The sequence below is a fragment of the Haliotis cracherodii genome, unplaced genomic scaffold, assembly GCF_022045235.1.
Source record: "Haliotis cracherodii isolate W230 unplaced genomic scaffold, xgHalCrac1.p SCAF_33, whole genome shotgun sequence".
Lineage (NCBI taxonomy): Eukaryota > Metazoa > Mollusca > Gastropoda > Lepetellida > Haliotidae > Haliotis > Haliotis cracherodii.
Window position 1 is genome coordinate 1,545,153 of NW_027266290.1, and position 20,733 is coordinate 1,565,885.

At 36.6% G+C, this 20,733-nt stretch overlaps 2 protein-coding genes across 2 annotated transcripts; both read right to left on the reverse strand.

The window, feature by feature from the left end:
• Positions 1–2,135: 2,135 nt before the first annotated feature.
• On the reverse strand, positions 2,136–13,078 carry LOC139477309 (cartilage matrix protein-like). Its single transcript, XM_071259864.1, has 5 exons — positions 13,047–13,078; positions 11,517–11,575; positions 8,371–8,496; positions 3,358–3,489; positions 2,136–2,716 (listed from the first exon to the last, which is right to left on the reverse strand). The coding sequence occupies exons 1-5, from the start codon at positions 13,076–13,078 to the stop codon at positions 2,136–2,138; spliced, it is 930 nt and encodes a 309-aa protein (XP_071115965.1).
• Positions 13,079–15,992: 2,914 nt separating this feature from the next.
• Positions 15,993–20,356, reverse strand: LOC139477299 (cartilage matrix protein-like). The gene is made up of 5 exons (XM_071259854.1): positions 20,325–20,356; positions 19,078–19,136; positions 18,530–18,655; positions 17,214–17,345; positions 15,993–16,573 (listed from the first exon to the last, which is right to left on the reverse strand). Exons 1-5 carry the CDS (start codon positions 20,354–20,356, stop codon positions 15,993–15,995), a joined length of 930 nt encoding a protein of 309 aa, XP_071115955.1.
• Positions 20,357–20,733: the final 377 nt, after the last annotated feature.

Here is a 20,733-nt window from a genome sequence, read left to right on the forward strand (position 1 = left end):
TGTCACGTTATCAGAGCCTATCACATTCCTCGAATTGTTCTGACTGACTTTTGTGAAGGCTATAGCTTATATCATTTTGTTTCTTTTGTTTAGGGGGACACGGGTGGCCCAGTCGTCTATGGCGCCGGGAATCGCTGTGCAGAGTTGCGTCCCTTGGGTACGCCAGAAACCTATGATTGGGGGTTCGAATCCCGGTTCGCCCCAATTATGTTTCTAGGTTTGTCAGCATAATACCCGTGCCCGTGGGTTTCACCGAAGTGGTAAACGTCTGACACCTGCATCACCTCGGGTTTTCCTTCTACATTAAGCTGACACATCGTGATATAACTTGAATAATGTTAAAAGCGGCGTTAAACCCAACTCACTCACTTTTTCGTACAGGAATTGGATTCAGATTTCACCTATATCACAAATACGACGAGGTTTAGAATGTATATTTATCAGTGTTGCTGTGTATGGAACTGTGGATGTTTGAAATGTTATAGTTGTAAGTTTCTATGTAAACGTACTTGATTTTGTCTGCAGATTTGATGAAACGATGATCAATATCCATGTCATTATTGGAATGTTATTAATTTATATTCTTGAACATATTAGAGATTGCTTGACGAACACTTGCTCACAAACACGTATGCATTTCACACAGAAGAACCACCTCAACATTATTTGAAGTCCATAATTAGAGTATATTGTTTACATATATAATAATACATTTTATTATACATTTCAGAGTGAAAGACTAAGTTGTCTGAAGCTGGGAAAAGTGATATTTGCAGTGAACATAACACTTGATATTTCACTGCAGTGAACAATACACTTGATATTTCACTGCAGTGAACATAACACTTTGACGGGACTATTGTCATAAAAGAGTTACCTCCCTTCAAATTGTCTCCCATTATCGTAAGTGTCTTCCGGCCCGTCCACAAACTGTTGACTTCCTTTTTACGTTACTTCTATTTATAGAATTAATATCGCTGCAGGCCGTTTGTCATTGAAAATGATTCGTTATACACTGTAAATTGCTGACTTAATTTGTCAATCGAGACTGTTCGTTTTCCAAAGCGCCATTCTTGTTACTTGACCAGCGTCTAGTCTTTCCTTTCCAACAACGGTTTGGTAGTTTTCAAGTACATGCATTTTTTTTGTTAAAGTTTATTTTGTATATAATCATATCTATATGTATGATACAGGATTTTCATGCCCATAAATAATTTTTATTGCTTTTGTTTATATTTCTTAAGAAACTACTTTGTTAGTCGCAAATACAAGGGGTTGTGAAGATATCTCATCTCTGCCCCCGTCACTAGATGAGAGAAGCATGATATTTCACTCGACACATGAACTATCCTCGATATTATTGACAGTATTCAAGAACATTCAGAAACATATGTCAAACACTATATGTTGGAACACATCATGATTATGATCCCATGGTTGTTGACATTCTTCTGAGACGCCTCAATTAGCAGGCAGTCATTGATAAACTGTGATATAACTGAAATACTTTAAAAAGATGTATAACCAAACTCACTTGTATCACAGCTACTGAGTAATTGCCATCAAGCATCACAACAATTGTCAAACGCCTTCATTGTAACCCTAAAATTAATTGTTATGAACTTGGCAGTAATGTGTCCATATAAAACATTTAACATGTGATGCCTGGTATATACGAGTTATTGCCTCTTGTAATTCATAGTGAGTGAGTGAGTGAGTGTGGGTTTTAGCAATCTTCCAGCAATATCACGTGCGGGGACACCAGAAATGGCTTTCACAAGTTGTATCCATGTTGGGAAACGAACCTATGTCTTCGGCATAACGAGATATTTTTTACCAAGAAACTTCCCAACCCTTCATGGTATTCATAGAAAATATGTTTACATTAATTAATGAACTTGTATCTTACTTCTCTAAAGAGAACATTTGACTAAAAGATCTATTTTCTATATTTTCTATATTTCCTTTTAGATTTGTATTGTCCTTTCCTTGCTAGAAAGGGAATGTTGGCCTACTGTGGATGTCGTCGGAAAGTCACGACGAAGGAGGACCAAGACAACACAAATGAGGACTTAAAACAAAGCAAATGTCGATAGGTAGGATGAATGGTATTTATTTCTATAAATCATATCCACTCATTTCCTTCCAGGTCTTTCACTTTGACATGTAAGCTCAGTCAGACTATCGCTGATGTCCTTCAAAGCTTTCTGTCTATCGGTGAATACAAGGCTGGATTTTGACGCCACGTCCTTCATGGTTCCGATGGCCTGATTTTTCGTCAAAGCCACGACATAGATAACTGCCTTCCTCCTTAGACCACCAGCATCTTTGATAATGTTCATAGTGTTTCTGCTTCTTCCGTCAGTGAACACGATGACGACATTATCAGCGTCAGTGCGGTCACCGTTTTTCTCACTAAACACGTTGATGTCGGCTATTTTAACAGCTTTGTCAAGGAATGTTGGACCGTGTTCTTTGGTAGCGTTAGCAATGGCTGCCAGGGCGGACCCCTTGTCTTGGAAGGTGTTTAGATGGAATCCCACCTCAGCTTCTTTTCCAAATACCACCTCAGCAACATGTAAAAGAGACAGATTTATTCGGGTATCATTGATGAGTTGAACTTCAAATTCCTTCATTGCAGCGTAGTCTTCAGTTTTCGTGACGGACGGAGACGCATCTTCTATCAGGAGAAGGTCTACCTTACGTTGAACGCATGCTGGAAAACCAATGTAGTGATGTATTAGTGGAATGCATAAGTGTGATGGATTCCAAAGATAGTTTATGACATGACGGAATCAAACAAAGGACTCGGCCTATGATATCGGAAAGGTTATGTCGTTTTTATTTCGCATCGTACTTATTTTTCATATGTTTGAAATATGTTTTACAAAAGGAAATAATGCCCACTTCAAAATAAATTATTCCATTCTATTTAAAATATTATTCTTATGTTTTTATAACGAGCATATGTTTCTAGCGTTTCTAAGTGTTTGTGCGTGTGTAGTATCTGTGTGTGTAAAAGTGGATTTGACATTTTGAATTTAGTATGTGTCTGTGTGTTTGCTGTTTAACAGCGCCCTCAACAATATTCAAGCTGTATGACATAATAGAGTCTGGACCAGACAATCCAGTGATCGGTATTGTCAGCAACGATCAGAGAGCCTGACAACCCGATCCATTTGGGAGCCTCAGGACCAGCATATGTTACTGAGAACCAATTCTATTCCAAAGTCCCAACGGGGCCGCCTCATACAAATAGCATAGGTTGCTGGGAACCAATTCTAATCCAGAATCTCCATTCATGCCTTCATACACAGGTGTATAAGGTAGCTAGTCAACACGCAGTTACACACGTACCCGTCTCGCAGAATCTTCCAGTGGTTCCATAAGGACATCTGCACATGAAGGATTCCCCGGAGGCCGGGCCGTCTTCACAGATGCCTCCATTGACACACACGTCAACTGCAGGGCAAGCCTCTTCGGCGGAATCTTAAAGCAAAATATACTAATCTGTAATGTACATTGTATACCAGTGTCAAAGGCTGTTTGAATGAATGTATATTTGCGGGATCAATCTGAAGGTACATAGTGCTTTATACCTGACAGAGATTGGATGCTTCTGTTCATCGTTATTTAATCAATCTACCTTGAATGTTTGGCTTCAATTTTGTTTCAACTCAAACGCAAATAAACAAATAAACTCAGATAAACAGATAGCAATGAACCCCCGACACACCTGTATGAGATCAACGCATGTGTGGCGTTAATTTTTCATGACTTCATTTACTGAATAACTGAACAGAAGGACCGGGGTTTACTCCCCGGCCGCTTCATACCAAAAGACGTTAAAAGATGGTACTTGTTGTTAACCTGTCTGGCGCTCGGAATGTGAATTGTTTAATAAACGTTTATAGAAGTTGACGGATGACAAAGGAGACACAATATATGGATAACAAGTATTTTAATATAAGATTAAATCTCATCAATCCAATCATTCCACGTGTGTATACTTAATCATGTGGCTTCCTCATCATGTGTTCTCGGTCCATCATGTTGTTGCAATAGTATACTCCTGTTGTTTTTGTTTACCCATTCATGTAAATCTCGTTCATGAATATGTATTGTTGCTTCTAGTAATCTTTCACCAAACATACATAATTCTGTACTATGCACAGATTATTCATGACTTCATTTACTAAATAACTTGTTTCATTAATATTACATCACAATTCAGAATCTCAATGCTCTAAAGTAATCATGTTGTCTAATTGGAATACTGTGTAATTTGGACTGATTGTATTGATGAATCAAGACATGGCGAATTAACGACGAATGAATCAGAGTCCTTTTTTTTAAAATATACAAGTGAGAAAACAGCTTATAAAAACTACTATTACTACTAACTATTGGTTGAAGGCGGCGACGTTGGAGGAGGCGTCATAGTTGGACGAGGCGCCGAAGTTGGTGGAGGCGCGGAAGCGGCTGAACTACCGTAACTTGAATATGTCATTGTAGAACCCAAAGGCACTGCAGGTGACGAAAGATCAGAAGACACAGGGAGTGAATAGAATATAGCACCAGCAACGATTACAACAGTACTGTGAAAATATGTGTAATCAAATAATTATATTTAAACACAAAGTATTTGGATGTTTCAGTTCTTCGTTATGAAGAAAATTACCCTATATGTGAATTGTTTTATAAACGTTTACAGAAGTTGGCGGATGACAAAGGAGACACAATATATGGATAACAAGTATTTTGATATAAGATTAAATCTCCTCAATCCAATCATTCCACGTGTGTATACTTAATCATGTGGCTTCCTCATCATGTGTTCTCGGTCCATCATGTTGTTGCAATAGTATACTCCTGTTGTTTTTGTTTACCCATTCATGTGAATCTCGTTCATGAATATGTATTGTTGCTTCTAGTAATCTTTCACCAAACATACATAATTCTGTACTATGCACAGATTATTCATGACTTCATTTACTAAATAACTTGTTTCATTAATATTACATCACAATTCAGAATCTCAATGCTCTAAAGTAATCATGTTGTCTAATTGGAATACTGTGTAATTTGGACTGATTGTATTGATGAATCAAGACATGGCGAATTAACGACGAATGAATCAGAGTCCTTTTTTTTAAAATATACAAGTGAGAAAACAGCTTATAAAAACTACTATTACTACTAACTATTGGTTGAAGGCGGCGACGTTGGAGGAGGCGTCATAGTTGGACGAGGCGCCGAAGTTGGTGGAGGCGCGGAAGCGGCTGAACTACCGTAACTTGAATATGTCATTGTAGAACCCAAAGGCACTGCAGGTGACGAAAGATCAGAAGACACAGGGAGTGAATAGAATATAGCACCAGCAACGATTACAACAGTACTGTGAAAATATGTGTAATCAAATAATTATATTTAAACACAAAGTATTTGGATGTTTCAGTTCTTCGTTATGAAGAAAATTACCCTATATGTGAATTGTTTTATAAACGTTTACAGAAGTTGGCGGATGACAAAGGAGACACAATATATGGATAACAAGTATTTTGATATAAGATTAAATCTCCTCAATCCAATCATTCCACGTGTGTATACTTAATCATGTGGCTTCCTCATCATGTGTTCTCGGTCCATCATGTTGTTGCAATAGTATACTCCTGTTGTTTTTGTTTACCCATTCATGTGAATCTCGTTCATGAATATGTATTGTTGCTTCTAGTAATCTTTCACCAAACATACATAATTCTGTACTATGCACAGATTATTCATGACTTCATTTACTAAATAACTTGTTTCATTAATATTACATCACAATTCAGAATCTCAATGCTCTAAAGTAATCATGTTGTCTAATTGGAATACTGTGTAATTTGGACTGATTGTATTGATGAATCAAGACATGGCGAATTAACGACGAATGAATCAGAGTCCTTTTTTTTAAAATATACAAGTGAGAAAACAGCTTATAAAAACTACTATTACTACTAACTATTGGTTGAAGGCGGCGACGTTGGAGGAGGCGTCATAGTTGGACGAGGCGCCGAAGTTGGTGGAGGCGCGGAAGCGGCTGAACTACCGTAACTTGAATATGATGTCATTGTAGAACCCAAAGGCACTGCAGGTGACGAAAGATCAGAAGACACAGGGAGTGAATAGAATATAGCACCAGCAACGATTACAACAGTACTGTGAAAATATGTGTAATCAAATAATTATATTTAAACACAAAGTATTTGGATGTTTCAGTTCTTCGTTATGAAGAAAATTACCCTATATGTGAATTGTTTTATAAACGTTTACAGAAGTTGGCGGATGACAAAGGAGACACAATATATGGATAACAAGTATTTTGATATAAGATTAAATCTCCTCAATCCAATCATTCCACGTGTGTATACTTAATCATGTGGCTTCCTCATCATGTGTTCTCGGTCCATCATGTTGTTGCAATAGTATACTCCTGTTGTTTTTGTTTACCCATTCATGTAAATCTCGTTCATGAATATAAATTGTTATTTCTAGTAATCTTTCACCAAACATACATAATTCTGTACTATGCACAGATTATTCATGACTTCATTTACTAAATAACTTGTTTCATTAATATTACATCACAATTCAGCATCTCAGTGCTCTAAAGTAATCATGTTGTCTAATTGGAATACTGTGTAATTTGGAATGATTGTACTGATGAATCAAGACATGGCGAATTAACGACGAATGAATCAGAGTCTTCTTTTTTTTAAATACACAAGTGAGAAAACAGCTGATAACAACTACTATTATTACTTACTATTGGTTGTCATAGTTGGTCGAGGCGCCGAAGTTGGTGGAGGCGCGGAAGCGGCTGAACTACCGTAACTTGAATATGATGTCATTGTAGAACCCAAAGGCACTGCAGGTGACGAAAGATCAGAAGACACAGGGAGTGAATAGAATATAGCACCAGCAACGATTACAACAGTACTGTGAAAATATGTGTAATCAAATAATTATATATTAAACACAAAGTATTTGGATGTTTCAGTTCTTCATTATGAAGAAAATTACCCTATATGTGAATTGTTTTATAAACGTTTACAGAAGTTGGCGGATGACAAAGGAGACACAATATATGGATAACAAGTATTTTGATATAAGATTAAATCTCCTCAATCCAATCATTCCACGTGTGTATACTTAATCATGTGGCTTCCTCATCATGTGTTCTCGGTCCATCATGTTGTTGCAATAGTATACTCCTGTTGTTTTTGTTTACCCATTCATGTAAATCTCGTTCATGAATATAAATTGTTATTTCTAGTAATCTTTCACCAAACATACATAATTCTGTACTATGCACAGATTATTCATGACTTCATTTACTAAATAACTTGTTTCATTAATATTACATCACAATTCAGCATCTCAGTGCTCTAAAGTAATCATGTTGTCTAATTGGAATACTGTGTAATTTGGAATGATTGTACTGATGAATCAAGACATGGCGAATTAACGACGAATGAATCAGAGTCTTCTTTTTTTTAAATACACAAGTGAGAAAACAGCTGATAACAACTACTATTATTACTTACTATTGGTTGTCATAGTTGGTCGAGGCGCCGAAGTTGGTGGAGGCGCGGAAGCGGCTGAACTACCGTAACTTGAATATGATGTCATTGTAGAACCCAAAGGCACTGCAGGTGACGAAAGATCAGAAGACACAGGGAGTGAATAGAATATAGCACCAGCAACGATTACAACAGTACTGTGAAAATATGTGTAATCAAATAATTATATATTAAACACAAAGTATTTGGATGTTTCAGTTCTTCATTATGAAGAAAATTACCCTATATGTGAATTGTTTTATAAACGTTTACAGAAGTTGGCGGATGACAAAGGAGACACAATATATGGATAACAAGTATTTTGATATAAGATTAAATCTCCTCAATCCAATCATTCCACGTGTGTATACTTAATCATGTGGCTTCCTCATCATGTGTTCTCGGTCCATCATGTTGTTGCAATAGTATACTCCTGTTGTTTTTGTTTACCCATTCATGTAAATCTCGTTCATGAATATAAATTGTTATTTCTAGTAATCTTTCACCAAACATACATAATTCTGTACTATGCACAGATTATTCATGACTTCATTTACTAAATAACTTGTTTCATTAATATTACATCACAATTCAGCATCTCAGTGCTCTAAAGTAATCATGTTGTCTAATTGGAATACTGTGTAATTTGGAATGATTGTACTGATGAATCAAGACATGGCGAATTAACGACGAATGAATCAGAGTCTTCTTTTTTTTAAATACACAAGTGAGAAAACAGCTGATAACAACTACTATTACTACTAACTATTTGTTGTAGGCGGTGACGTTGGAGGAGGGGTCGTAGTTGGACGAGGCGTCGTAGTTGGTGGAGGCGCGGGAGTGGCTGTAGTACGGGCACCTGAAGATGTTGTCATTGTAGAACCCGAAGGCACTGCAGGTGACGAAAGATCAGAAGACACAGGGAGTGAATAGAATATAGCACCAGCAACGATTACAACAGTACTGTGAAAATATGTGTAATCAAATAATTATATTTAAACACAAAGTATTTGGATGTTTCAGTTCTTCGTTATGAAGAAAATTACCCTATATGTGAATTGTTTTATAAACGTTTACAGAAGTTGGCGGATGACAAAGGAGACACAATATATGGATAACAAGTATTTTGATATAAGATTAAATCTCCTCAATCCAATCATTCCACGTGTGTATACTTAATCATGTGGCTTCCTCATCATGTGTTCTCGGTCCATCATGTTGTTGCAATAGTATACTCCTGTTGTTTTTGTTTACCCATTCATGTAAATCTCGTTCATGAATATAAATTGTTATTTCTAGTAATCTTTCACCAAACATACATAATTCTGTACTATGCACAGATTATTCATGACTTCATTTACTAAATAACTTGTTTCATTAATTTAACATCACAATTCAGCATCTCAGTGCTCTAAAGTAATCATGTTGTCTAATTGGAATACTGTGTAATTTGGAATGATTGTACTGATGAATCAAGACATGGCGAATTAACGACGAATGAATCAGAGTCTTCTTTTTTTTAAATACACAAGTGAGAAAACAGCTGATAACAACTACTATTATTACTTACTATTGGTTGTCATAGTTGGTCGAGGCGCCGAAGTTGGTGGAGGCGCGGAAGCGGCTGAACTACCGTAACTTGAATATGATGTCATTGTAGAACCCAAAGGCACTGCAGGTGACGAAAGATCAGAAGACACAGGGAGTGAATAGAATATAGCACCAGCAACGATTACAACAGTACTGTGAAAATATGTGTAATCAAATAATTATATATTAAACACAAAGTATTTGGATGTTTCAGTTCTTCATTATGAAGAAAATTACCCTATATGTGAATTGTTTTATAAACGTTTACAGAAGTTGGCGGATGACAAAGGAGACACAATATATGGATAACAAGTATTTTGATATAAGATTAAATCTCCTCAATCCAATCATTCCACGTGTGTATACTTAATCATGTGGCTTCCTCATCATGTGTTCTCGGTCCATCATGTTGTTGCAATAGTATACTCCTGTTGTTTTTGTTTACCCATTCATGTAAATCTCGTTCATGAATATAAATTGTTGTTTCTAGTAATCTTTCACCAAACATACATAATTCTGTACTATGCACAGATTATTCATGACTTCATTTACTAAATAACTTGTTTCATTAATATTACATCACAATTCAGCATCTCAGTGCTCTAAAGTAATCATGTTGTCTAATTGGAATACTGTGTAATTTGGAATGATTGTACTGATGAATCAAGACATGGCGAATTAACGACGAATTAGTCACAGTCTTCTTTTTTTTAAATACACAAGTGAGAAAACAGCTGATAACAACTACTATTATTACTTACTATTGGTTGTCATAGTTGGTCGAGGCGCCGAAGTTGGTGGAGGCGCGGAAGCGGCTGAACTACCGTAACTTGAATATGATGTCATTGTAGAACCCAAAGGCACTGCAGGTGACGAAAGATCAGAAGACGCAGGGAGTGAATAGAATATAGCACCAGCAACGATTACAACAGTACTGTGAAACTATGAGTAATCAAATAATTATATTTGAACACACAGTATTTGGCTGTTTCAGTTCTTCGTTATAAAGAACATTACCCTAAATGTGAATTGTTTTATAAACGTTTATAGAAGTTGACGGATGACAAAGGAGACACAATATATGGATAACAAGTATTTTAATATAAGATTAAATCTCCTCAATCCAATCATTCCACGTGTGTATACTTAAATCATGTGGCTTCCTCATCATGAGTTCTTCGTCCATCATGTTGTTGCAATAGTATACTCCTGTTGTTTTTGTTTACCCATTCATGTAAATCTCGTTCATGAATATAAATTGTTGTTTCTAGTAATCCTTCACCAAACATACACAATTCTGTACTATGCACAGATTATTCAGTCTTGATTGACAACGGTATAAGAATGTATACCGAAACGTCGCTACTGCACTATATCAAAGAAATTAAGATTGTTAGTGTTATTATATTATTAACTACGGTGATATAGTGTGTGGAGATGAAATACCACAAAAAGGCAAATGCAACGTAGGTGACAACTGTTTTAGTCAATAGATGTCAGTATGATGAAGACACATGGACAATATGGTTGCATGTTTTATCATGACTTCATTTACTAAATAACTTGTTTCATTAATATTACATCACAATTCAGCATCTCAGTGTTCTATAGTAATCATGTTGTCTATTTGGAATACTGTGTAATTTGGACTGATTGTACTGATGAATCAAGACATGGCGAATTAACGACGAATGACTCAGAGTCTGCATTTTTAAATACACAAGTGAGAAAACAGCTAATAAAAACTACTAAATTATTACTACTAACTATTAGTGGTAGGCGGCGACGTTGGAACGGGCGTCGTAGTTGGACGAGGCTCCGTAGTTGGTGGAGGCGCGGGAGTGGCTGTAGTACGGACACCTGAAGATGTTGTCATTGTAGAACCCGAAGGCACTGCAGGTGACGAAAGATAAGAAGACACAGGGAGTGAATAGAATATAGCACCAGCAACGATTACAACAGTACTGTGAAAATATGTGTAATCAAATAATTAGATTTAAACACACAGTATTTGGCTAACAATCAGAAAGTCAATACATTGGATCAAATAGGTTTCAGCAGCAATAAGTAAGATGTTCTAGAATTAATGTTATTGCACTCTCGAATGTTGTCACTGTTGAGTGACTTCAAAAAGGAGCCAGTCTTTGTTTTTGAATCCCGAAAGGTATTGGTAGCTGGCAGGAATCCAGAGTTTCTCTTGCACTTGCCAAGTAAACAATTCTGGAAAGATCCAATAGCTGCTTTGACTTCTGTTCAAATATGGCCACAACAGCACTTGATATTGTTGCTAGTAATAACAATATGTATACAAGTTATTCTTACCTTGGATATACACAAGATGTACAATCAACAGCAGCTCGAATCCCCGCATTGCCATTGTTCTGTAATGATTTATGATTATTATTAACAAATCACTGACAGCTATTGTACGTTGATAATTAAAGCATGAAGTAATTATCCAGAGATTATAATCATTTTATACCAGTATATACGTCTATTGCAAATGACATAGCTATTCCATCAGTAGTAAATGCAACCAATAGCTAAAGGCATGGCCTGGAGGTTTGGTTCATTCAGCTTTTAACAGTCATCTTTGCCTTGAATGGAGTGATTGGGTTTGGAATAACGCCATTTCGTATAATATTTCGGAAATATCACAGTGTATCAGGTTGATGTTCGAAAAAGGCCATATGTGGTGCACATCTTATAATCAAGGCGACCTGGATTTTAGCCAACGCCTATGCAACTCTGTACTGCACAGTGTGGAGCATGGGACGACTGGCTACCCTTTCATTGGTCACAGGTATGGTACACGTCAAAACAGAGAATTATATTGGTTACCATTTTAGCCGTTGATACACCAATTTGTAAATGAAATCGACATGTACATCATAAGACTTTTTAATAACTTTACTGAGGCCTTGAATTCAGTAAACCTAACCAGACGGCTTTAGAGCGTAAAGTACAGATAACAGCATGGAATCTACCAGGATACGTCTCGTGGTTGAATTAGGAGATAAACAATGCATGTTTTCAGATTTGCAAACTCTGACAGTTGTGAGACAGACATGGCGCCACGCTGGAATGATAATCATGATATAATTGATAAAACCATCAAATGAAATCATTCATATCATTGAATTCTTTCTGTCCCATTTGATACTCATCTGATTGACAAGGTTCAGAAGAAACGTGACAAAGAAACATGTACTTCTGAACCAGGTTTGTTGAATAGGTATGATATCACATTAAATACCCGATATTTAGCTTAGAAATGATACTCGAACCCACTCCGGATATGTTGATTTAGAAAAGTGTCAGACATAGCAATATTCACTATTTATCTAAGTGTAATAAACTATTTACACTTACAGTAAATTCCAGCAGAATTAAAACAAAAATGCTAGGTGTTTTTATGTGAGTGATGTATGTTCTGTTACATTCGATTTGAGGGTTGAAGAGACATGTCTCTTTGGTATACACGTGCTAAACAACGTTTTCTAACCAATCATTTTGCAGCACACACTCCCACTCGATATTATAGGAATTTCAGTTCAGTATATGATCAAAGAAAACATACACTTCATACAAGGGAATTACGAATAGATGCGTTCAGCCAATTTTTAAGGTACGACACTGGTGTCTTTTGGCTATCTGGGGCAGTTATGTTCATTTGGTTCAAACTGATCATAACATTCAACTGTGATACAAATAGCCGTTCTGTTATATACAACGCCCAAGTCAAAGATAAGAAGCAGTGGTGCTCTCTGAACACATAGGATGCATGAATACGACATCAATTTTCCAAGAGTTTACTGTAGCTTACTGTAGCTTAAGTATACTGTAGCTTACCTGTAGTCTTTGCTGCAGATACTGCAATGCATCGAGTGATGCCTGCCCGGTATTTATATCTCTTGTTTTAATCAAATATTTTAATAAACCTTTATGTTTAATTTGATACATGTATTGATAGACAAAAGATATATAAACTTTCTGGTATCATATATCTTCCAACATATAGTGTTTTGACAGACGTTTCTGAATGTTCTTGAATACTGTTAAATTTAATGTATTAAAGTAAAATGTCAACACGATACTCAATGATTGACTTCAATTAGTGTCCACGTGGTGCTTCTGTGTGAAATGAATACGTGTTTGTAACTACGTGGTCGTCAAGCAATCTCTAATATGTCTTCAATAACAAATGGGTTTTTTTTCAATGCGTTCAATTTAACTCTAATTTTTATTGGTGAATTGAATTTAGTCAAATGTATATGTACGTGGTGGTAGGACTTATTGGTGTATATTGCACAATATTATTCAATATGTAGTGCTATGTAGTATCTTCAACCCTGTTGCATTTCCCCTCCACACAAACGCATATAGTGGCATAAGGTGCATATGTTGTATTAATCAGGTATATCAGGGGATATCCATGATCGGATATTGTTCAATATTGGTCAAATAGCCAATTCCCTTCCTTTGACTTACCCAACTGAACTATAGAATTGAAAGAGACGTGTGAAACTCCCTCGTTTGTTTCATATTTCAATCTATGCATAAAACTTTAAAAAAAACTCTCCACAACACTGAATTACAAGCGTGATCACCTCAACTTTCCAATTGTAAACTTTCCTGTCATGTCACCTGCCATACCTTTTTAGGTACAATCGGGCATGCCCCTTGTACGAAGATTTCAAAGAACGTCACACGTTACAACTTTCAAAGCCTCAGCAAAGCTTTCCAAACGTTTTATGGCAGACATGTGGAGGACATTCCAAAATATTATTTTTGAGGTGGACACTTATTTCAGTAAAATCAAAGCCATTTTAACATCTCTTGACTTAATAAATAAACAGTCGAAATATAAAAACGCATTTTTTAAAACTCGTGTCTTCGGGAAACTTACGAGTAAAACAACATGTTGACACATCTGGGATCACTTCTAATCCAAAGCAGCAATTATCAGCTTGTGATAATACAAAAGATATGAGACAAGTAGATGTCAAACAAACTTGATGGAAATAAACATGCACACACAACGTGCAAGTTAGAGCCTTACTGTTAATGAATATAGAACATGGATTGTACATGTTTCGCAACATCTGGTCCAGTTTCAATTATTTAAAGAGAAATAGTTGACGTACAATCGAACATACTCTTTCTTCATAGATTTAAAAGAGCGCGATACGGCTCCTCCCCTAAAGTTATTTGATCAAGGTTTTATCAAGTTTTAGTAAAGAATTCAAAACGTTTAATGATAGGCATGTGGCGGACATTGCGATGTTTTCAGGTGAACACTTAACTTACCTTTGCAAGTGTTGGAGACAGGAGCCTCTGTTGAGGCAGGATACGTTCACCTTTTTGCGAACATGTAGTATCATCCCTATTTGACAGTGATTCCTAAACGCAATCTTATGAAATAGTCCGAATCGTGCAAACGCAATCTCTCACTATACCTTTGTTCAGTAAATAGGTCATCCCATAGGACCTTGTAATAACAGCTAATTTTAACAAAGTAAACTGTTGACGATTTAGCGAGATATAAATATGAACATGATTAAATGTTTTAATGAAATATCGTGTAACGCTATCAAAGCCTATCACATTCCTCGAATGGTTCTGACTGATTTTTTTGAAGGTTGAAGCTTATGTCATTTTGTTTATTTTGTATAGGGAGACACAGGTGGCCCAATCGCTGTGCAGAGTTGCGTTCCTTAGGTACGCCAGAAACCTATGATTGGGGTTTCGAATCCCGGTTCGCCCTGATTATGTTTCTAGGTTTGTCAGCACCATACCCGTGCTCGTGGGTTTCACCGAAGTGGTAAACGTCTGACACCTGCATCAGTTCAGGTTTTCCTCCTACATAAAGCTGACACATCGTGATATATCTTGAATAATGTTAAAAGCGGCGTTAAACCCAACTCACTCACTTTTTTCGTATAGGAATTGGATTAAGATTTCACCCATATTACAAATACGACGAGGTTTAGAATGTATATTTATCAGTGTTGCTATGTATGAAACTGTGGATGTTTGAAATGTTATAGTTGTAAGTTTCTATGTAAACGTACTTGATTTTGTCTGCAGATTTGATGAAACGATGATCAATATCCATGTGATTATTAGAATGTGATTAATTTATATTCTTGAAGACATATTAGAGATTGCTTGACGAACACTTGGTCACAAACACATATGCATTTCACACAGAAGCACCACCTCAACACTATTTGAAGTCCATAATTAGAGTATATTGTTTACATATATAATAATACATTTTATTATACTTTCCAGTGTGAGAGACTAAGTTTCTGAAGTTGGGAAAAGTGATATTTGCAGTGAACATAACACTTGATATTTCACTGCAGTGAACACAACACTTTGACGGAACTATTGTCATGAAAAAGTGACCTCCCCTCAAATTGTCTCCCATTATTGTAAGTGACTTCTGGACCGTACTCGAACTGTTGTCTTCCTTTTTACGTTAGTTCCACATTGACAAGGCAAAATAATGACAGATGGTCATTTATAGAGTTAATATCGCTTCAGGCTGTTTGTCATTGAAAATGATTCGTTATAAACTGTAAATTGCTGTAAAGATCTATTTTCTATATTTTCTATATTTTCTTTTAGATTTGTATTGTCCTTTCATTGCTAGAAAGGGAATGTTGGCCTACTGTGGATGTCGCCAAAGTCACGACGAAGAAGGACCAAGACAACACAAATGAGGACTTAAAACAAAGCAAATGTCGATAGGTAGGATGAATGGTATTTATTTCTATAAATCATATCCACTCATTTCCTTCCAGGTCTTTCACTTTGACATGTAAGCTCAGTCAGACTATCGCTGATGTCCTTCAAAGCTTTCTGTCTATCGGTGAATACAAGGCTGGATTTTGACGCCACGTCATTCATGGTTCCGATGGCCTGATTTTTCGTCAAAGCCACGACATAGATAACTGCCTTCCTCCTTAGACCACCAGCATCTTTGATAATGTTCATAGAGTTCCTGCTTCTTCCGTCAGTGAACACGATGACGACATTATCAGCGTCAGTGCGGTCACCGTTTTTCTCACTAAACACGTTGATGTCGGCTATTTTAACAGCTTTGTCAAGGAATGTTGGACCGTGTTCTTTGGTAGCGTTAGCAATGGCTGCCAGGGCGGACCCCTTGTCATGGAAGGTGTTTAGATGGAATCCCACCTCAGCTTCTTTTCCAAATACCACCTCAGCAACATGTAAAAGAGACAGATTTATTCGGGTGTCATTGATGAGTTGAACTTCAAATTCCTTCATTGCAGCGTAGTCTTCAGTTTTCGTGACGGACGGAGACGCATCTTCTATCAGGAGAAGGTCTACCTTACGTTGAACGCATGCTGGAAAACCAATGTAGTGATGTATTAGTGGAATGCATTAGTGTGATGGATTCCAAAGATAGTTTATAACATGACGGAATCAAACAAAGGACTCGGCCTATGATATCGGAAAGGTTATGTCGTTTTTATTTCGCATCGTACTTATTTTTCATATGTTTGAAATATGTTTCACAAAAGGAAATAATGCCCAGTTCAAAATGAATATTCCATTCTATTTAAAATATTATTTTTATGTTTTTATAAAGAGCATATGTTTCTAGCGTTTCTAAGTGTTTGTGCGTGTGTAGTATCTGTGTCTGTAAAAGTGAATTTGACATTTTGAATTTAGTATGTGTCTGTGTGTTTGCTGTTTAACAGCGCCATCAGCGATATTCAAGCTGTATGACACAATAGAGTCTGGACCAGACAATCCAGTGATCGGTATTGTCAGCAACGATCAGAGAGCCTGACAACCCGATCCAATTGGTAGCCTCAGGACCAGCATATGTTACTGAGAACCAATTCTATTCCAAAGTCCCCACGGGGCCGCCTCATACAAATAGCATCGGTTGCTGGGAACCAATTCTAATCCAGAATCTCCATTCATGCGTTCATACACAGGTGTATAAGGTAGCTAGTCAACACGCAGTTACACACGTACCCGTCTCGCAGTATCTTCCAGTGGTTCCATAAGGACATCTGCACATGAAGGATTCCCCGGAGGCCGGGCCGTCTTCACAGATGCCTCCATTGTAACACACGTCAACTGCAGGGCAAGCCTCTTCGGCGGAATCTTAAAGCAAAATATACTAATCTGTAATGTACATTGTATACCAGTGTCTAAGGCTGTTTGAATGAAAGTATATACACATGAACAATCTGAAGTTACATAGTGCTTTATACCTGACAGAGATTGGATGCTTCTGTTCATCGTTATTTAAGCAATCTACCTTGAATGTTTGGCTTCAATTTTGTTTCAACTCAAACGCAAATAAACAAATAAACTCAGATAAACAGATAGCAATGACCCCCCGACACACCCGTATGAGATCAACGCATGTGTGGCGTTAAATGTAGTCACCGTTGTGGACAATATATGTCAGTTAGACAAGTCATGATTTTTCATGACTTCATTTACTGAATAACTGAACAGAAGGTCCGGGGTTTACTCCCCGGCCGCTTCATACTAAAATATGGTACTTGTTGTTAACCTGTCTGGCGCTCGGAATGTGAATTGTTTAATAAACGTTTATAGCAGTTGTTGGATGACAAAGGAGACACAATATATGGATAACAAGTATTTTAATGTAAGATTAAATCTCATCAATCCAATCATCCCACGTGTGTATACTTAAATCATGTGGCTTCCTCATCATGTGTTCTCGGTCCATCATGTTGTTGCAATAGTATACTCCTTTTGTTTTTGTGTACCCACTCATGTAAATCTCGTTCATGAATATAAATTGTTATTTCTAGTAATTTTTCACCAAACATACATAATTCTGTACTATGCACAGATTATTCAGTCTTGATTGACAACGGTATAAGAATGTGTTCCGAAACGTCGCTACTGCAGTATATCAAAGAAATTAAGATTTTTAGTAATTTTTACTATTAACTACGATGATATAGTGTGTGGAGATGAAATACCACAAAACAGCAAATGCAACGTAGGTGACAACTGTTTTAGTCAATAGATGTCAGTATGATGAAGACACATTGACAATATGGTTGCATGTTTTATCATGACTTCACTTACTAAATTACTTATTTCATATATACAATATTAATATTACATCACAATTCAGCATCTCAATGCTCTAAAGTAATCATGTTGTCTAATTGGAATACTTTGTAATTTGGACTGATTGTACTGATGAATCAAGACATGGCGAATTAATGACGAATGAATCAAAGTCTTCTTTTTTAAATACACAAGTGAGAAAACAGCTTATAAAAACTACTATTACAACTAACTTTTTGTTGTAGGCGGCGACGTTGGAGGAGGCGTCGTAGTTGGACGAGGCGTCGTAGTTGGTGGAGGCGCGGGAGTGGCTGTAGGAGGGGCACCTGAAGATGTTGTCATTGTAGAACCCGAAGGCACTGCAGGTGACGAAAGATAAGAAGACACAGGGAGTGAATAGAATATAGCACCAGCAACGATTACAACAGCACTGTGAAAATATGTGTAATCAAATAATTATATTTAAACACACAGTATTTGGCTAACAATCAGAAAGTCAATACATTGGATCAAATAGGTTTCAGCAGCAATAAGTAAGATGCTCTAGAATTAATGTTAGTGCACTCTCGAATGTTGTCACTGTTGAGTGACTTTAAAAAGGAGCCAGTCTTTGTTTTTGAATCCCGAAAGGTATTGGTAGGAATCCAGAGTTTCTCTTGCACTTGCCAAGTAAATAATTCTGGAAAGATCCAATAGTTGCTTTGACTTCTGTTCAAATCTGGCCACAACAGCACTTGATATTGTTGCTAGTAGTAACAATATGTATACAAGTTATTCTTACCTTGGATATACACAAGATGTACAATCAACAGCAGCTCGAATCCCCGCATTGCCATTGTTCTGTAATGATTTATTATTATTATTTCCAAATCACTGACAGCTATTGTACGTTGATAATTAAAGCATGAAGTAATTATCCAGTGATTTATAATCATTTTATACCAGTATATACGTCTATTGCAAATGACATAGCTATTCCATCAGTAGTAAATGCAACTGATAGGTAATCAAGGCGATAATCAAGGCGACCTGTATTTTAGCCTACGCCTACGCAAGCCTGTAGTGTACAGTGTGGAGCATGAGACGACTGGCTACCATTTCATTGGTCACAGGGATGGTACACGTCAAAACAGAGAATTATATTGGCTTCCATTTTAGCCGTTGGTACACCAATTTGTAAATGAAATCAACATGTACATCATAGGACTTTTTAATAACTTTGCTGAGGCCTTGAATTCAGTAAACCTAACCAGACATCGTTAGAGCGTAAAGTACAGATAACAGCATGGAATGTACCAGGATACGTCTCGTGGTTGAATTAGGAGATAAACAATGCATGTTTTCAGATTTGCGAACTCTGACAGTTGTGAGACAGACATGGCGCCACACTGGAATGATAATTATGACATCATGATATAATTGATGAAACCATCAAATGAAATCATTCATATTACTGAATTGTTTCTCTCCCGTTTGACATGTACACTCATCTGAGGAGAAACGTGGCAAAGAAACATGTACTTCTGAACCAGGTTTGTTGAATAGGTATGATATCACATTAAATACCCGATATTTAGATTAGAAATGATACTCGAACCCACTCCGGGTATGTTGATTTAGTAAAGTGTCAGACATAGCAATATTCACTATTTATCTAAGTGTAATAAACTATTTACACTTACAGTAAATTCCAGCAGAATTAAAACATTTTGCAGCACACATTCCCACTCGATATTATAGGAATTTCAGTTCAGTATATGATCAAAGAAAACATACACTTTATACAAAGGAATTACGAATAGATGCGTTCTGCCAATCTATAAGGTACGACACTGGTGTCTTTTGGCTATTTGGGGCAGTTATGTTCATTTGGTTAAAACTGATCATAACATTCAACTGTGATACAAATAGCTGTTCTGTTATATACAACGCCTAAGTCAAAGATAAGAAGCAGTGATGCTCTCTGAACGCATAGGATGCATGAATACGACATCAATTTTCCAAGAGTTTAAGTATACTGTAGCTTACCTGTAGTCTTTGCTGCAGATACTGCAATGCATCGAGTGATGCCTGCCCGGTATTTATATCTCTTGTTTTAATCAAATATTTTAATAAACCTTTATGATTAATTTGATACATGTATTAATAGACAAAGGATGTATAACTTTCTGGTATCATATATCTTCCAACATCTAGTGTTTTGACAGATGTTTCTGAATGTTCTTGAATACTGTTAAACTTAATGAATTAAAGTAAAATGTCAACACGATACTCAATGGTTGACTTCAATTAGTATCCACGTGGTGCTTCTGTGTGAAATGAATACGTGTTTGTAACTACGTGGTCGTCCAGCAATCTCTAATATGGCTTCAATAACAGAAATTAATCATATTCAGAATATGATGGATATTGATCAAAGCTTCATCAAATCTGAATA